At 43.5% G+C, this 17199-nt stretch overlaps 1 protein-coding gene and 1 long non-coding RNA gene across 8 annotated transcripts in view; one reads left to right on the top strand and one right to left on the bottom strand.

Moving 5' to 3' along the window:
• The window catches only part of AKAP10 (A-kinase anchoring protein 10), a 76944-nt gene extending 68385 nt beyond the window's left edge, over nucleotides 1–8559 (bottom strand). For 2 of the 6 annotated variants that reach the window (XR_009552988.1, XM_060203167.1), the window contains exons 1-2: nucleotides 8325–8464; nucleotides 5189–5236 (exon numbers count right to left, since the gene is read on the bottom strand). Coding sequence is in view for 4 of the 6 variants with exons in the window: in XM_060203167.1 (XP_060059150.1) it covers nucleotides 5189–5236; nucleotides 8325–8412 (136 nt within the window). In the remaining 2 variants the exon portion in view is untranslated. Of the gene's footprint in view, nucleotides 1–3316; nucleotides 3405–5184; nucleotides 5237–8324 lie in introns of all 6 variants that reach the window. The other 4 variants (XM_060203168.1, XM_007526171.3, XM_060203170.1 and 1 more) reach the window with 4 other exon arrangements.
• Nucleotides 8560–8889: 330 nt separating this feature from the next.
• LOC132541887 (uncharacterized) lies at nucleotides 8890–16889 on the top strand. 2 transcript variants are annotated; one of them, XR_009552990.1, is made up of 3 exons: nucleotides 8890–8989; nucleotides 9876–9962; nucleotides 16066–16889. It is a non-coding gene; the product is annotated as an uncharacterized LOC132541887 (long non-coding RNA). The 2 variants fall into 2 exon arrangements; XR_009552989.1 differs by lacking the exon at nucleotides 16066–16889 and adding an exon at nucleotides 10615–13161.
• Nucleotides 16890–17199: the final 310 nt, after the last annotated feature.

Below are 17199 nucleotides of genomic sequence, written 5' to 3'. Positions count from 1 at the left end.
CATAATGACATTCTGGTTCTCTCTCTACCACCTCTCATTATATATATTTATTATTATTATTTGCCTCCAGGGTTATTCCTGGGGCTTGGTGCCTGCACTATGAATCCACTGCTTCTGGAGGGCATTTTCCCCCATTTTTGTTGCCGCTGTTGTCATTATTATTATTGCTGTTGTTGCTGTTGAACAGAACAGAGAGAAATCGAGAGAGGAAGGGAAGACAGAGAGAAGGATACCTGCAGATCTGCTTCACTGCTTCACCTGCCACCCTGCTGGTGGGGAGCTGGGGGCTCAAACTGGGATCTTTATGCCAGTCCTTGCGCTTCACACTTTACCACTGTGCTACCACCCAGCCCCTGTATTAATAATTTTTAACCAAAAATTCTAATAATTCTCTTAAGGAAGCATGTACACACACACACACACACTCACTCTCTCTCTCTCTCTCTCTCTCTTCCTCCCACTCTCTAACTCATGTCTGTGTACTCATGTTCTCTCTCTCTTTCTCTCACCCCTTATGGGAAAAATAGAAATGATATATTATTATTTAAATAAGCTCTTTATTTGAAAAAAAAAAAAAAAGTCTACCAAAGACAGAAATTTACCAAAGTCAGGGAATATTCTGAATTATGGACTCATTTCAAGCCCTTAATTTTCATTTGCCTAAAGAACAAACTAAACTTATAGAATAAAATGGGTAGGTTTTTTGTTTTGTTTTTCAGAAAAATGCACATTATAATTTACTTTTTAATTAAGTAGTAACATTTTTCCACCTAATAAAAAACATTTACAATCAAATGTAAAACTGCATAAAGATTAAACACATGGGGCCAGGTGGTGTCGCACCCAGTTGACCGCACGTTATAGTGCGCAAGGACCCAGGTTCGAGTCCCGAGTCCCCACCTGCAGAGGGAAAGCTTCATGAGTGGTGAAGCAGGGCTACGGGTGTCTCTCTGTCTCTCTCCCTCTTTACTCCCCACTTCCCTCTTGATTTCTGCCTGTCTCTATCCAATAAATAAATAAATAAAGATAATAAAATTTAAAAAGATTAAATAAACAACGTTTTGCAAAATTTATTTTGTCTAGTCATCTAAAGAACTAGTATCCTTTTTTCTTCAAAATAAAAGTGGTTACCCATGTGTAAATAGGAAATTACTGCTTTACTATTACACTATTAAAGTAACCCAATGAACTTGTCACTAGAGTTGAATTAAAATTCCACCTCTCGGGAGCTGGTCAGTAGCACAGCAGGTTAAGCACAGGTGGCGCAAAGTGCAAGGACTGGTGTAAGGATCCTGGTTCGAGTCCCCAGCTCCCCACCTGCGGGGAGGGGGGGTTGCTTCACAGGCAGTGAAGTGGGTCTGCAGATGTCTATCTTTCTCTCCCCCTCTCTCCATTTCTCTGTCCTACCCAACAATGATAAAACAGCAAAGGCAACAAAAGGGAATAAATATTTTTAAAAAATTCTACCTCTCCTGTTTATTCCACACATAACTCAATGCCTCTTACTAAAGTTTTTTTTTTTTTTAAAGAAGTTTAAAACTATAGCACATCTTTATAGCGAGGAAGGTACAAATGATACAGGTCACTTAGCATTCCACTCTTCCAAAATGAACACTCTAAAATAACTAAGCCTGTCTCTACAGCATCAAGAATTTTACTGAGGGAGGGGGAGTCGGGCGGTGGCGCAGTGGGTTAAGCGCACGTGGCGCAAAGCGCAGGGACCGGCGTAAGGATCCCGGTTCGAGCCCCCAGCTCCCCACCTGCAGGGGAGTCGCTTCACGGGCGGTGAAGCAGGTCTGCAGGTGTCTATCTTTCTCTCCCCTCTCTCTGTCTTCCCCTCCTCTCTCCATTTCTCTCTGTCCTATCCAGCAACAAAGCAACGTCAACAATGGCAATAATAACCGCAACGAGGCTGCAACAACTAGGGCAACAAAAAAAAAGGGGGGGGGGGAATGGCCTCCAGGAAAAAAAAAAAAAAAAAAAAGAATTTTACTGAGGGAGTGTTGGGCAGTAGCGCAACAGGTTAAGTGCACATGGTGCAAAGGGCAATGACTGGCATAAAGATCCCAGTTCGAGCCCCAGGCTCCTCACCTGCAGGGGAGTCACTTCACAAGCAGTGAAGGTCTGCAGGTGTCTATCTTTCTCTTCCCCTCTGTCTCCCCTCTCTCTATTTCTCTCTGTCCTATACAACAACAACATCCACAGCAACAAGGGCAACAAAATGGGAAAAAAATGGCCTCCAGGAGCAGTGGATTAGTGGTGCAGGCACCGAGCCCCAGCAATAACCCTGGAGGCAAAAAAAAAAAAAAAGAATTTTACTGAGCAGTCAACAGGGAATCATTCTCAATCTCTCTTAACAGTTCCCAGGCATAGGGTCTAACTAATGCTTGGTTCAAGTCTCCAGTTCCCTCCTGCAGGGAGAAAGCTTCATAAGTGGTCAAGCAGTGCTTCAGCTGTCTCTCTCACCCTTCACTCTCAATTTCTCTTTTCCTATCCAACAAATAAATAAATAAAAAATTAATAGAATATCTCATGCTCTAATTTAGCATGCTACTCTTTAAGCTTCACCATTTGTGAAGCTTTACCCCAGCAGATGGGGACCAGGGGCTTGAACCTGGGTCCTTGTGTACTGTAATGTGTGTGCTTAACCAGGTATGCCACCGCCTGGCCCCCAGCATGCTACTCTGAGATGCATTTATAGGATAAAACAGATAAAAGCATGTATGTCCATGGGTAGGGAGGTAGCTAAGTGAATAGTGCGCATGCCAGCCACACATGAAGCCCTACATTATATCCCTTGTATCTCATTAAAATTAAAAAAGAATCTTTTTATTTTGACAGGACAGAAATTGAGGGGGGAGAGGAGATAAGGGAGAGAGAGAGACACTTGTAACTCTGCTTCACAACATGTGAAGCTTCCTCTCTGCAGGTGGGGGCTGGGGGTTTAAACTGATCTTTCTGCATGGTAACTAGAGCATTCAACAGGCCACGCCACCCTGCCCCTCTCATTAAGATTTTTTTTTTTTTTTTAACCAGAGCACTGCTCAGCTCTAGTTTATGGTGGTGCAAGGGACTGACCCTGGGACTTCATAGCCTCAGGCATGAGATTCTCTTTGCATAATCATTATGCTATCTACCCAGCCATAAGAATTTTTTTAAGTCCGTTATCTATGAATAGTTGCCAGGCAGCTATAGTTGTCAGTCATTTAACAAGGATTGCATAATTCTTCCAATTCTGTCTCAGGCTAAACTCTATCCTATGTATGAATAAATCTTAAAAAGAAAGAAACAAGAATTAACATGGAATCCAACTGACCTTGCGTTATCAGAAATAAGCCAGTAATAAGGTTGAAAGTACTCTATTCACTAGTCTTACAAATCACTTGAGTATATTAAGATCTTATCTGGAAAATTGAGCAGAGTTAACATTCAGTGCTAGTCATAAAACATACATACATCTAAATGAAAATTCTAAACAGCAATTTAAGCAGAAATAAATCATTTGTAGAATATGGATGTAATAGCTATGGAAGTAATCTCATGATAAATTTTCCATTCCAATCTCTGTACAATCAACACTGGAGCAGACATTACAATCTTAAAGAAGTATGTTCCTGCTGGGGGTTGGACAGTGGTGCACTTGGTAGAGTACACACATTGCCATGTGCAAGGACTTACATTTATGCACTGACTGATCCTCATTTGCAGGACAGAAGCTTTACTAGCAGTCGAGCATTGCTGCAGATGTCTTTCATCCCTACCCCTCTCTCTCTCTCTCTCTCCCCATCTCCGTCTCTATCAGAAAGGGGGAAAAAAAATGAGTGAAGTCCTCATGCAGGCACTTTGCCCCAGTGATAACTCTGGTAGCAAAGAACAATATGAAAGAAAGGGAGGGGGAGTCGGGCGGTGGCGCAGTGGGTTAAGCGCACGTGGCGCAAAGCGCAGGGACCCGCATAAGGATCCCAGTTCGAGCCCCTGGCTCCCCACCTGCAGGGGAGTCGCTTCACGGGCAGTGAAGCAGGTCTGCAGGTGTCTATCTTTCTCTCCCCTCTCTCTCTGTCTTCCCCTCCTCTCTCCATTTCTCTCTGTCCTATCCAACAACAAAGCAACGTCAACAATGGAAATAATAACCGCAACGAGGCTGCAACAACTAGGGCAACAAAAAGGGGGAAAAATGGCCTCCAGGAGCAGTGGATTCATGGTGCAGGCACCGAGCCCAGCAATAACCCTGGAGGAAAAAAAAAAAGAAAGGGAGGGAGGGAGGAAGTTCCTGCAGCATGGGAGGTGGTGCAGTGGCTAGTGATAGACTTATAAGCATGAGGTTATGAGTTTGAGCTCCAGCATTACATGTAACCAGAGTGATGCTATGGTTTTTTTCTTCTCTCTCTCTCTCTTCTATTTATTTATCTATCTATCTATCTCTATCTCTCCAATCACTAATCTCTAAAAAAAAGAAAGAAAATTTTTTAAAAAGTTAAAAGTATGCTATAAGTGGGAATAATACCAATTCCAAAAAAGTACTCTAAACAAATTTTAAATTAAAGTCATTCATCCAAATTAGTAAAATGAGTATTGTAATTACTCACATTTCTGCAACAACAGACAACAGAAAACCAAGTCTGGTAAACATCAGTTGTTTCACTCAACTGTCAAACTGCTTTAAAACTAAAGTCAATTAATTCAGGATCCAGGAGATGGCTTAGCAGTAAAGTGCATTTCTTCACCATGTGTGACGTCCTGGGTTCTATCCTTGGTGCCACATAAGAGTGCCAGAACTGCATCAAGGGAGCTTTGTGGACAGTGCAACAGTGCATTAGAATCTGTCACCCCTCTACAATATACTGAATAGAATTTGGGCAGGAGAGGTGACTCAGTGCTATCACCCATGCACAAGGCCCTGGGTTCAGTCCCTGGCACTGCATTCAAAATGTCAATTTGTTTTTAAGGAATAATCAAGTGTGTGATTAATAAGCACAGTACTGTTTCACTGTTAGCAGTGAACAAATATTTAGTAGAGAAATATTACATACCAGGTGTTGGAGAATAAGTAGGCTAAAGAGGGTTAAATCACTATCATAATGAGGAGATAAGGTAGAAAAAGAGTAATGTAAAAAGAAAGGACAGAATTAAAGAATTCATAAATGGGAATCACAACACTTCTCAATATAATAAATGTGAAAAAACTCACCTTTAACTGATTTGACATCTGAGGTCTTCTCTTGCTCTTTGCCTTTCACTGTAAAATAAAAGAGCATCAGAGAGTCGGGCGGTAGCGCAGCAGATTAAGCGCAAGGACCCACATAAGGATCCCAATTCGAGCCCCTGGCTCCCCACCTGCAGGGGAGTTGCTTCACAGGTGGTGAAGCAGGTCTGTAGGTGTCTATCTTTCTCTCCCCCTCTCTGTCTTCCCCTCCTCTCTCCATTTCTCTTTCCTATCTAACAATGACAACATCAATTAACAACTACAATAATAACTACAACAATAAAAAACAAGGGCAACAAAAGGGAAAATATATTTTTAAAAATTTAAAAAAATAAAAGGGCATCAGGCAGCTGGAGAGCTAGGATAATGGTTATGAAAAAAGACTTTTATGCCTGAGGCACCAAAGGTCCCAGGTTGAATCCCTAGCATCACTGTAAGCCAGAGCTAAGCAGTGATCTGATAATAATAATAATGATGATGTAAATCATGGTCAAGCTTTGCAGTCAGTTACTGGGATAGTGAGGGAAGACTTGAGAAGGTCATATTTAAGAAACGGGGAGGTCCCCTCAAAACATGTTAGTTTTAGCTCAAACAATTAAAAAGCCAGAAATACGGCTTGAGATGAGAAAGACAGCTGAACAGTTTCACAAGTTAAATTTTAGATCAATAACCTTACAATCTATCTACCATATTTACTATTAAATTTACTATCTACCATATTTACTAGTAAATATATCTACACTTTTTTTTAACGTTTTGTTATTTTTACTTATGTATTTATACTGAGACAGCGGATATCTTCGCCCACCCTGTCCAACGCTTGACGTCTCGTCACCCAATCTGGTCCCCTACGCCTACACTGAACTTCTCTGTTCCAGACTCTTGGAAACAGAGTTGGCAGTCAGCTGAGGTAAAGAACAAACACCTCATCACAGACCCCTGCAAGCGTCAACCCGGCTTTGACCTAGCACGTTATGATTGGGCCCTCCTCAATCGCTACCGAACAGGCCATGGCCGGTGCGCCGCTATGTTCCATCGCTGGGGAGCCAGAGACAACCAGAACTGCCCCTGCGGCTACAGACAGACTATGACCCACATAGTCAACGACTGCCATCTCTCCAGATTCAAAGGAGGTCTTGAAACTTTACATCAGACTCAATCTGACGCTGTTGACTGGCTACGAAAGAAGGGCAAACGCTAGAAGAAGAACTGAGACAGCCAGAAAATGAGAGGAAGGGGGGGGAGGGGGGGGGGAAAGACAGAGAGACACTTGCAGACCTGCTTCACCACTCAAAGCTTCCCCCCTGCAAATGGGGACCGGGAACTAGAACCTGGGTCCTTGTGCATTGTAACATGTGCACTCAATCAAGTGTGCCATCACCCGACCCCTATATCCACACATTGTTAACTACCTACTAGGGTAGAGGTATACAGTCAAACATTTTGATATACCAGTCTGGATTCACAGACAATCCACAAGGGAGAACTAGGGACTACCAGCATATAGGTGGTATTTGAAAACGGTATTTAAGAACTGAATGGAAGGAAAAGAAAAAAAAAAAACTAAATGGGAAGGGGCCCGGCAGTGTCGCACCCGGTTAAGAACAGGTAGTAATATTTGCAAGGACCTGTGTGGTGATCTGGGTTTGAGCCCCCAGCTCCCTACCCACAGGGGGGGACGCTTCACAAAGCAGTGAAGCAGGTCTGCAGGTGTCTTTCTCCTCTATCTCCCCGTCTTCTCTCAATTTATCTGTCCTATCCATAAAATGGGGGAGGGGGTGTGTGTGGACACCGGAAGCAGTGGATTCATCGTGCTGGCAGCGATAACCCAAACTGAACAGGATCTATTAGGACCATATCCAGCTTCCACTCTTGCCACAGTCTCCAAAAAGCATCTACATTAGTCTTTTAAAAACAAAATAAAATTAAATCACTCCTATTTAAAATTAATATTGCCTCTGCTCTTGGAATAAAACCTAACTTTGGCCCATCAATCTCTCAATTACTTGATCTTTGTTTATAACTCTATACCCAATTTACAGTGGCTTTCTGAACAGAAGGTGCTGGGGACTAAATTGGGGAGCCTCCAGCATGGAGGACCTGAGCTTTACCAGGCTGAGCCGCCTCTCCATTGCTGCTGCTTGTTATTTAAAGAGAGAATAAAAACATTCTTTGTATTCAATGAGGCAGACTGATGTCACATAACAAACTGTTGTATCTATTCAACAAGTATTTATGAATGTCTACTGTTTGCCAGGCACTGTGCTGGGTTCTCAGTAGTGAGCCCTGAACAAGTTAAACGTTATGAAAGAGAAAACTGGATAGAGGATGATTTCAGGGAGTATTTGAGAAAGGCCTCAGCAGGTGACACAGTGCTGAAGAATCAGGAGGTAAAATAGGTCAAGCAAGAGCATGTTGAAATGTGAGTCAAAAGTTCTATTTTCTCTGATATAAGAAGCATGACCACTCCAAAAAAACAGTACTTAAGTCACTCTGGGTATGTTGTTTTAAATGAAACGCCACAACTTTATTCAGGATCAAAATTAAACTCTTTAAAAATATGGGCAGCTAAAACAACCGAACATCATACAAGGAGTCTGTTCATCAATTTAGGGCTCCAGTAAGTAGTAAACTTGCCAGTCATCAAAAGTAGCCTTCCCCTACCCACCCCACCAAAAAGAAAAAGAAACTGGAAAACACTAATTCAATAAAAACATTTTTTTCACGTGTTGCTTTTAGACACAAAAACCTGAAAAGTTGGAGACTTCCGTTAAGAAGCCACTAAAGGAATTTCCTTTTTCTTGATCCACAATTCACTCACACACATAAGCCAAAAAAAAATAATAATAAATATATATATATATATATGTATATATATATATACTGTACACAAACAGGCGTTAACTTACATGGGTTTCAGTACACCGTCTAGGACCCGCGAAGCGACCTGCCTCTGACCTCGCGCCCACCTTCTCCCCGGGAAGAGCGAGGCGCACGGGGCGTCTGCGCGGGGACCCAGGGCCTTGCCGCCGCCCAGAGAAAGCCCTGGCAGCCCCGTTGCCCTCCCGCCACCCCCGGAGCCCGGCCCAGCTCGGCTCCCTGCCGGTAACCCCTCTCCTACCTTTCCGCCGGAAGAAGGACATAGCGGGGCCCGAGTCGGGGAGCAGGGCGCGGGGGGACTGGCGCGGGGAGGACCCAGCTCCCCTCATTCAGCAACCGGCCAGGACTTCCGGGGCCGCAGCGGCCGCTGCACTAACCAAAAAAGAGACCCTTCCGGGTGTGGGCCCCACCGCCTCCTCGAACTGCAGTGCCAGCGCCTGCCGCCATATTATCAACAAGCGGCCCGCCCGGAGTTCCGGTCCTTCCCCGCGCTAGGCTTCACGGGAGGCCGCGCCGTCCACCCCGCCCCCTCCCACCTCCCCTTCCAGCCGCGGGGCGCGCGCTCACGTGACCTGGGCGTGTGCCACCTGCGCCCCTCAGTCGGAGGCCTACGTGACCCGCGTGCTTGTGGCTGGTGTCCCTTAGGCAACTGCTTAGTCCTGCGCTTGTGCCCCGCCCAGTGGAGAGCTCCCTGGATTTAGGTTTCGCGCTGCAGGCCTCCTGCACAACTTGCCTTCCACAGACACGGCAGACTCCAGAGTGCGCCCCCCCGCGCCCTGGGGACCCCGCTGGTGCAACTCCAGACTTGCCTGGGCTGGGAGCAGGAGCAGCACCCTCGGTCTTGCATGATCTCTACTGTTGTTGTACCTGGGTCGGTGATATAAAGAAATCCACAAGGAACCAAAGGTGATGTAAAAGCAGAGATCCTTTATTATATTCTAGCCGGCTAGGGCCGAGTTACCGAGGGGCTGACACACCAGCTCTCTGGTAATTGACCCCATACCCAAGTCCTATTAAGGTTTATATACATTTCAGATTACGTGGCTACGTGACAAGGTTCAGCTACACAATGTGGTTACATGACAGTTTTACATCTATAGCCCACAGGTGCAGGGAAGGGGAGGGGGTCTTTTTTGTCCTTGGAGTTATCTCTTTTTCCTGATTCCAGGTTCCTAGGCTATTTTCTCAGAGTCTGCCCTTGTATTTATCTCAGGCCTTGCAGACTCCCAGGCCTGTCTTGTAATTGCTTACTTAACCCTTGGGTTGCCTGAGTCTAGGTTCATTTGTCTGTTTATATACCATTTTACATTTATTACTTTTTGCTCAGTTCCTACATTTCCCCACTTCTCTATGTTCCCTATAGCTAATCTTAGCCATATATATTTTTTCTGTCTCTTGGCTTACTGGCTGATAATGATGAAGCTGGTTTTGTCTTAATACTAACAGCTTTTTTTGTTAACCCATCTTTAACCCATCTAAAGAAATCTTCTGCTGCACAGCATGGGGACTCTTCCCTGGCCAACTTCTGCACATATGAAAGTATACCAACCCCCAGCCAATGAAAGTTTACTTACTCTTACCCACACAATCACTTATTTTTATCACAACCTTACTGTAACATTTTTTTTTAGTTTTATCTATACACTCTCAAGTATGATTATCTCTCTTAAAAAACTTAGTACAAGGAGGAAAGGGAATAACAGAAAATTTACTCTAAGCATCATTAAATCTTTTGTATCTCAACATCATCAATTTTAAATTTTAAAAATCTTTTTGTTACTATTTAAATTAGAGGGAGTTGATGAAGTCTTCTGCTGGACCAGCTGTTGTAGAGGGAGTTGATGAAGTCGTTTGCTGGACCAGCTGTTGTATCTGTAAGGTGAGCTGCTTTGTGACAAGGGTGGAGGTCTCCTCAGGTCCTTTGACTGCAACTGCAGGAATTTTAAATGGGAGAATCTGCTTCTGTGGAAAAAACAAGCATACGCTTTCCACAATGTTAGTAGAACATCTGGTCTCAGGACAGGCATCAGAGGCAGTGGTCTGCCAAAAGCAATTTCAAAGGGAGACAGTTTGTTTACAAATGGGGAGCAGGGCACTCTCAGAAGGGCCAGGGGCAGGAGCGATACCCATCCCCTGCCAGTTTCAAGGGTTAATTTAGTTAAAGTCTCTTTTAGGGACTAATTTACCTCTCTACCTGCCCAGAGATATGGGGTCCATTAGCACAATGAAATTTCCAATTTGTCCCATTGCTCGGGCCACTAACTGAGGCACTGTAGCAGTGAATGCCAGCTCATTACCAGAACGAATGGTGAGAGGGAACTCTCCACCTGGGCACTATTTTATCTAAAATTTTTCTTGCTCACCATCCATGTCCCCTCAGACTTTATTGGATAAGCCTCCACCCAACCTGAAAATGTATCTATAAATACCAGCAAGTACTTATACCCAAATGTCTCTGATTTTACTTTTATAAAATCTATTTAGTCTCTAGTCCTAATCTCTCGCCCATCTTACCTTTCTCTTTACTGTAGCAAAGGTTTTTTCAATGCCAAGGCTGGCCCTGCCTGCTGTGTAGCTGCACAAGTGGCTTCATCTGCCCTCCAGTTTCTTTTCTGATGTCTGGAACAATGGATCACGGCTGCTTCTTGCAGGGTCCATGCGGCCTCCAGTAGCTTCAGTATCTGGTCCTTGTGCTGGATCTTCTTCCCGGTGGAGGTCAGGAATTTTCTCTCCCCACATGCTTCATGCACATGCTGTGTAGCGAAGGCATACCTCTTGGCAGTCATGCTTTTGCGGGGAGCCTCAGGATCCGTTTCTGACATCAGGGTGGCAGGGTTCAGGCTGGTGGCAGCGCTGAATTTCACTCATGGCTGGTCTAGGAACAGAGCTTGATAGCAGGTTAGGTGGGCATTGGACTTGCCCCAGTGATAGCTTGTCTGCTTTTCTTACCAGCTGTGTCACAGGTGCTATTGTCCTCAGGCATTTTTGTCCATCCAGCAGCCACTGGGTCCATTATTTGACAAAATTGGCGACGGGTCTGTGCCATAGCCCAAGTTTTTGGGTCAACACTCCCTGGCTTATGCCTTTAAGTTCATCTACAAGCAGTCTAAATGGCTTGTTGACAAAACAGCCTTTCTTCCAGTGTCCTTTCTCTTTGCAGTAAAATCACTGATCTTTTCCTACCCTTAGCCTAATCTTTCTGACTTTTTTTTTCTTTCTGAGCACTTTTTTTTTTTCTCAAAGTCTAATGTCAAAACATTTGCCAGCTTCTTAAAAACCCTCTGAGCAATCTCTCAGCTTTCTTTTAAATCTTTCTGTCTTCTGTAACTTTCTTCTAATATCTGGGATGGATTTGAGCAACAAAAGGCCAAGTTTAGTGCCATTCTATTTACCTTAGAGAGATTTGTGGGACATTTCACTGCCCCTTGGAGACACCCTAGGAGAAACTGGCAGTAAGATTGAAGGGGTGTCACAGCTGCAGTCGTTCATCTGTGACCAGCAAAACATACACAAAACCAAATTAGGAGTTCACTAAAATTGATAATCCAATGACTAGAAATGTCATATATATCTTTATATAATTTTAGAAGGCCTTTTTAACAAACAGGTATACCAGTATAAAATGACAATTTTAGACTAAATACTTTTGCTAAATCAGGACTTGCCAAACATCAAATCTTTTATCAGACCAATAACACCATTTGCCAACATAATTTATCAAGAATAAATCTCTGACAGTGTCTTAAAACAAACCAGATAATTTTTAAAAGCAGAAAGATATAAAGAGGAAAACCAGAGCAAAAGCCTCAGGCTAGAAAATCATTAATATAACCACTGTTATTTTTCACTCACCTAGGCCATTTCTACTTCTTTAGTTGAGAAGGTATTTTAAAACTTTTACATGTCAATAACCTTTCTGCCATTTGCCACACAGGAGATACACATCTTCAGTGTGTGATACCTAACTTGAGAGGCTCTGTTTGAATTTTAAAGAACATATATTTAAAGGTTATCTTATTTAACCTCCTGTAGCAATTCCTATAAGCCAGGATCTTCAAACCAAATTCAGTTTAACTAAATTTTTCTTTAAACTTTAAACAAACTCCAGTTACTTAGACAGTTAACACACATTAGTGACAATGCTTTTCAAAACATCTCCAGTGTCAGACAAATGCCAAATCTGCTGTGGACCAATATCCACAAAACAGTTCATGGGGCATTTTGGGGGGTGCTCCAAAATGTCTCGGACTTTTTCAGCTAAATACATAGATAATTTGCATTTCAATTTGGAGATGAAGAATTTTCACCTTAAATACTTACAATTTTACTTTAAATCTTCAGCTACCCTAGCAAATTAATTTACAGTTATATTACCACATAAGAACTGTGTTGGAAACTCCTTTTTTAACTTTGATAAGAATGCAGCTTCAAAGCTACTTACACTTTTAAACTTAAAATTAATGCTTCTCGGCCATTTGCTGAAACAAAACATTATTTAGATTTTTTTTACATCCATCCCAAGGCTATAAGCTGGTGCCTTGACTTTCTTCACGGTAATCAAAGCTAGAGGGGTGGATGGTGTTTGGCCCATTCCTGCAAAGTGAAAGCAAACGGGAACACAGACAAGACAGACAGACAGACAAGCACGCCACAACAAAGAACCCCTTGACCAGTTCTCACAGATTGTCTAGACAGCTTCAGAACTAACCCCGGATTCCACGTCGGGGTCTCCAGATGGACCCTTGGCTCTGCACTCTCTGGTGGCTCTCCGGCCCCTGAGACTTCTAGCAGACTGAACAGCGTCCAACGCCATGTTGGTCCCAGAGGGTAGAGAGGAACATCTTCTGCCTCCACCCTCGCGGCGGTCATAAACAGGGCATCCCCCTAGACCCTTGCCGCCCCCCAGACTTTAAGGCCTTAGTACAGACTTTCCGGAATACCTTACCTGAAGGCTCTACACCTTGGTGCGTTGAGGAATTTCAATAAAATCCTGGACGTGCCCGCATATGTTGTACCTGGGTCCGTGATATAAAGAAATCCACAAGGCACCAAAGATAATGTAAAAGCAAAGAGCCTTTATTTCTGGCACCAGGGTCGAACATCTCTGATCACTACTGTGTTAGTGACTCAAGGTGTTCGTCCCTGGTGCCAGAAATAAAGGCTCTTTGCTTTTACATCACCTTTGGTGCCTTGTGGATTTCTTTATATCACAGACCCAGGTACAACACTGTGACCTGGAGAAAGGGGCATTTTTGTGCTGGACACTATCTCTGCAAATGGAGACCGTTTGCAAGGGTCAGCAGCAGATCTCCTGTCTGGTTATTACCATGCGCAAGGACCCAAGTTCAAATTCCCAGCCCCACCTACAGGAAAGAAGCTTCTCAAGTGGTAAAGCAATGCTGCAGGTGTCTCTCTTACCTTCTTATTTTTCCTGTCTCTCTCAGTTTCTCTGTCTTATCAAAGAAAAGAAAGAAGCAAAAGGAAAAAGACTTTCTTTTTTTTTTTTTTTTTCATTTATAAAATGGAAACATTGAAGGAGTCAGGCAGTAGTGCAGTGGCTTAAGTACACATGGCATGAAGCCCAAGTAAGGATCCTGGTTCAAGCCCCCGCCTCCCCACCTGTAGGGGAGTCACTTCACAGGTGGTGAAGCAGGTCTGCAGGTGTCTATATTTCTCCCCTCTCTCTGTCTTCCCCTCCTCTCTCCATTTCTTTCTGTCCTATCTAACAAAGACAACATCAATAACAACAATAACTACAACAACAATAAAATAAGGGCAGCAAAAGAGAAAAATAAATAAAATTGACAAGACTATAGGATAAGAGAGGTACATTTCCACACATTTGCCACCCCCAAAGCTCCATATCCAATCCTCTCCCTTGATAGCTTCCCTATTCTTTATCCCTCTGGGAGTATGGACCTAGGATCATTGTGGGGTGCAGAAGGTGGAATGTCTGGTTTCTGTAATTACATCCCCTCTGAACATGGGTGTTGGCAGGTTGGTCCATACTCCCAGCCTGTCTCTCTCTTTCCCTAGTGGAGCAGGGATCTGGGGGCTCCAAGACACATGGTGGGGTCCTCTGCCCAAGGAAGTCGGGATGGCATCATGGTATCATCTGGAACCTGGCAGCTGAAAAAAGAGCTAAGATATAAAGCAGAACAAATTGTTGACTAATCATGAACCTAAAGGCATGAATATTGCAGATGAATATTGGAGTCTCTGTTTTGGAAAACAGACTTTCATACCTGAAGCTCAGAGGTCCCAGGCTTAACCCCTGGCACCACCATAACACAAAACTGAACAGTATTCTGGTGAAAAAGAATAACAAAATAGGATAAAATAAAATAAAAATCTTAAATAATGTGGTCTCTTATTTGAGTCTTAAAGTAAGCTGGGCCATGCATAATTTCTTTCTTCTACATTCTCCAGTGGGAGTCTATTACATATTTTCCCCATCAGAGGAACTCAGAACAAGCAGTCAGGTTACTAAAATAATAATTATCTCTTAAAATAACATGGCTGAGACTTCCACTTTTAATAACAGTGCAGCAGGTAATTTGGACTAGCCACCTGCTGAGGAAGCTAAAAAAAGGCAAACAAAGTATTTATTTAAAAGCACTGACACATAAGAAGGCAGTGGAGAGAGGCCAGGTGGTGGCACACCTGGTTGAGCGAACATATTATGGTGTGCAAGGACCCTGGTTCGAGGCCTCGGTCCTCACCTGCAAGGGGAAAGCTCTTTGAGTGGTGAAGCAGGGCTGCAGGTGTCTCTCTGTCTTTCTCCCTTCCTGTCAACCTTTCCCTCTCAATTTTCTGGCTGTCTCTATCCAATAAATAAATAAAGGTAATAAAAAATTTTAAAAATAGATGTGTTAAAAAAATAAGGCAGTGAAGAAAAGCAGAACAATGACTTAAGTTCTGCCTTTGTGATCACATGTTTAGGGAGCATTCATGGCAAGGGGACTGAGAAGATAAACTGGGAGATAAAAATTAAGTTGAGAGGACTACACAGCTATTAAGAACAATGAATAGTGTATGTTCGGCTTCACAGGGCAAGGGGAGGGAGGATGGGATGGGACACAGTCTTTTGGTGGTTGGAATGGTGTTCCTGTACACTCTTATTAACTTTTAGTCATATAAATCACTATTTAATTAATATTAGGGGGTAAAAATTTATTGAATGTCTCATTTTTATGCACAAACCATAGGCTGAGTCTTTGAAATGTTGACTCTCTTAAAAGCTTAGACCATGGAGAACAGAAGCAACGGTGGCATTACTCTATAAGACAAAGTTACATACAAATAATGTCAAAGGACATAAATTATGGTGATGTTGTGTATAATACAGCAAATCCTAACAAAAGGATTTTCAAAGTTAACCCAATTGCCAAATAATTTGATTACAGCAATGGCTATCTGTTGCCTTCTTAAACCCTTAGACAGCAGGAGCCTCTGATTCCTCTAGAGAGCCTATATTTCCCCCAGTCCTGGAACCTCTAGGGTGGGGCTCACTTTCTTGCATACCTCTCTCAATTCATACCAAATGATATTGCATCTGCTGATCCTCCCAACCTGATCAACACAGTGAGTACCACCTCAGCATGCTTTGCTTCAGACTGTGTCCAGAGATGTCCTGTGTGGAATGTCAACCCTTCAGCCTCATCAGTCAGGTGAGACCTTTCCTTTTTGCAATAATTGTATATCACAGGGAAGAAAAATGACAACAAAGTTATCACCTATCACTTCAACAGAATATAATTATCCCTCCTCACCTACTTCCTATTACACTCCCCTCAGTCACTCCAAAGCTAACCTTATCAAAGTAAGGACTGTTGGGCAGTACGCCAGCTCCCCCCTGCTCCTTTGCTTAAAGCTGTGGTCTATTTACATAATCACTGTTTTACCTGAGACCCGCCCTGCCTGCAGGGCACTAGTTTAATCCCCACTGATTCACACTCTTTTTGCTCCGCCCTCTCTCCTAGTCACACCCTACCACTTTCTTCTTGGGAAGTATAAAAAGAATCTTCTGATAAAACACATTGGACTGTCTTCTGGCTTCGTGAGTCCCAGAGTCTCCTGCGATGCTAGCCCGACACGAGTTCCTGATCCCTCTCCCACACAGCAGCCTAGGTTGGCTCCAGTCGAGTTCTCTCCAACCCAGACACAACATGCTCGGGAAGAAGCACCCTCAGGCTATCCTGGCAAAGGACTATAAAAGCTGAATAAGGGCAAGAGACTGGCATACTTTAACAATAACTCTTTACTCACTATCAGGCCACCCCATCAGCTGGGGCCAGGGAGTCCTGAGATTCCCAAACAGACAAGATGGGCCTAGATCTCGAATAGATCCCTTTCTCCATTGTTACCAGTCATCTCTATCAGGAACAACACAATAGACCCCTTTGTGGGCCCCCAATAGGACCTTGCCCTCAATGTGGATCAACAACCATAGAGAATGTTCTGAATCTGAAGAGAGGCTGGACAACATACTCTATGTTCCATCTGAGGAATATGGGTCCTGGAATTGGGGCAGCCTGGAACATTTCTACTCATGATCAAAGAATGTGAGCTCAGATCTATAAGGATGCAGAGGTCACATAGGCTCCTAAGATAAATATGGGCCCTGGATCAGATCAGATCGATAGGGTTTACAATCAACAGTATTTACACCTTTCCCATATTTGGGAGCTAGTCTCTTCCCTCTTCCCTGATCCAGATTTCTGGTCCTTTATACAGCCATGACATCATCTCCCCAGACAATAACTTAGATAAACCTGCATATCAGATGTCAGGCTCAGGAAAAAAAAAAAACTAGTATAGTCATGGGCTATTTGGAAAATAACTAAAATAGGACTGCTAACTATCTACAAAACGGAGACCCCTCAGCTTTTCATATGACCTTTTCAGCCTTTAGGTTCCTGATTAGTCAGCATTTTTTTGGCTCTATATGTTAACTCTCTTTTCAGCCACCAGGTTCCAGATGCTAACATAATGCCAACCAGACTTCCCTGGGCAGACAACCCCACCAATGTGTCCTGGAGACCTGCTTCCGCAGAACCCCGCCCCACTAGGGAAAGAGAGAGACAGGCTGGGTGTATGGATCTTACCTGCCAATA

This window comes from Erinaceus europaeus, chromosome 12, assembly GCF_950295315.1.
Source record: "Erinaceus europaeus chromosome 12, mEriEur2.1, whole genome shotgun sequence".
Classification (NCBI taxonomy): domain Eukaryota; kingdom Metazoa; phylum Chordata; class Mammalia; order Eulipotyphla; family Erinaceidae; genus Erinaceus; species Erinaceus europaeus.
The sequence above is the reverse complement of the archived record's forward strand: the minus strand, read 5'-3'. Positions and strand labels throughout refer to the sequence as shown.